Source organism: Oratosquilla oratoria, unplaced genomic scaffold (genome assembly GCF_046742065.1).
Source record: "Oratosquilla oratoria isolate Oo_2021 unplaced genomic scaffold, ASM4674206v1 SCAFFOLD45, whole genome shotgun sequence".
NCBI lineage: Eukaryota > Metazoa > Arthropoda > Malacostraca > Stomatopoda > Squillidae > Oratosquilla > Oratosquilla oratoria.
The window spans coordinates 793,480-794,579 of record NW_027467710.1 but is presented as its reverse complement, the minus strand read 5'-3'; the positions used below and the strand labels follow the sequence as shown (position 1 = coordinate 794,579).

The following is a 1,100-nucleotide window of genomic DNA, read 5'->3' as shown; positions in this document are numbered from 1 at the left end:
TCCCTTCGCCCTCTACAAGACGTTACCTATTGACGTCGTCATTGGAGAGGGAGGGAGCGGGTGCCTACCTATCGGGGCTCTTTCCATGGCCTCCATCCGGAGAAGTGTCATTGTCTTGTCAGTGTCGTGGTCATACTGAGCTCGCTCACCTTCCGGGTTGTACAGGTACGACGTAGGGCACCTGAGGACAACGCCATGTGACGTCATGTCGCGCGGTCGTGAAAACATTTCACATAATATACTAAAATGGGCATAATTCATCCAAGATATTGGGCTATTTTAATGAAAAAAATATTATAAAAACCTAATCTATTATAAAGAATAAAAGATTAAGCATGATTTTTGCCAGTCTAGCATAATTTTTGTTGTCTAACATTCCCGTGTGACGTCATGTCGCGCGGTCGTGAAAACAATTCACATAATATACTAAAATGGGCATAATTCACCCATGACATATGGCTATTTTGATGAAAAAATATGATAAAAACCAAATTCATTATGAAGGCTAAAAGATTAATCATGATTTTTGCTAGTCATAATTTTTATTTGTAGTCTAACATATTCCCGTGTGACGTCATGTTGCGCGGTCGTAAAAACATTTCACGTAATATGCTAAAATGGGCATTAAAAACTAACTTATTATGAAGAATAAAGAATTAAGCATAATTTTTGCCAGTCCACCATAATTTTTAGTTGTTGTCTAACATATGCCTGTATGACGTCATGCCGCGCGGTAGTTTAAACATTTCACGTAATATACTAAAATGGGCATAATTGACCCATGACATTGGGCTATTTTAATAGACAAAATATAGAAACCTAATCTATTATGAAGAACAAAAGATTAAGCGTGACTTTGCCTGTCTAGCATAATCTTTCGTTGTTGTCTAAAAAATTCCCGTGTGACGTCATGTCGCGTAGTCGTGAAAACCTTTTCATATAATATACTACAATGGACATAATTCACGCATGACATTGGGCTATTTTAATGAAAAAAATATTGTAAAAACGTAATATATTATAAAGAATAAAAGATTATGAATGATTCTTACCAGTCTATCATAATTTTTAGTTGTCTAATATATTCCCGTATGTCGTCA

The 1,100-nt window shown here is 35.9% G+C and overlaps 1 protein-coding gene across 1 annotated transcript in view; it reads right to left on the bottom strand.

Annotated features, from left to right (window-relative positions):
- Positions 1–207, bottom strand: part of LOC143023137 (uncharacterized) — a 33,984-nt gene extending 33,777 nt beyond the window's left edge. Inside the window, exon 1 of the mRNA XM_076181650.1 lies at positions 69–207. Within this exon, the coding sequence (XP_076037765.1) occupies positions 69–207 (139 nt within the window). The remainder of the gene's footprint in view (positions 1–68) is intronic.
- Positions 208–1,100: the final 893 nt, after the last annotated feature.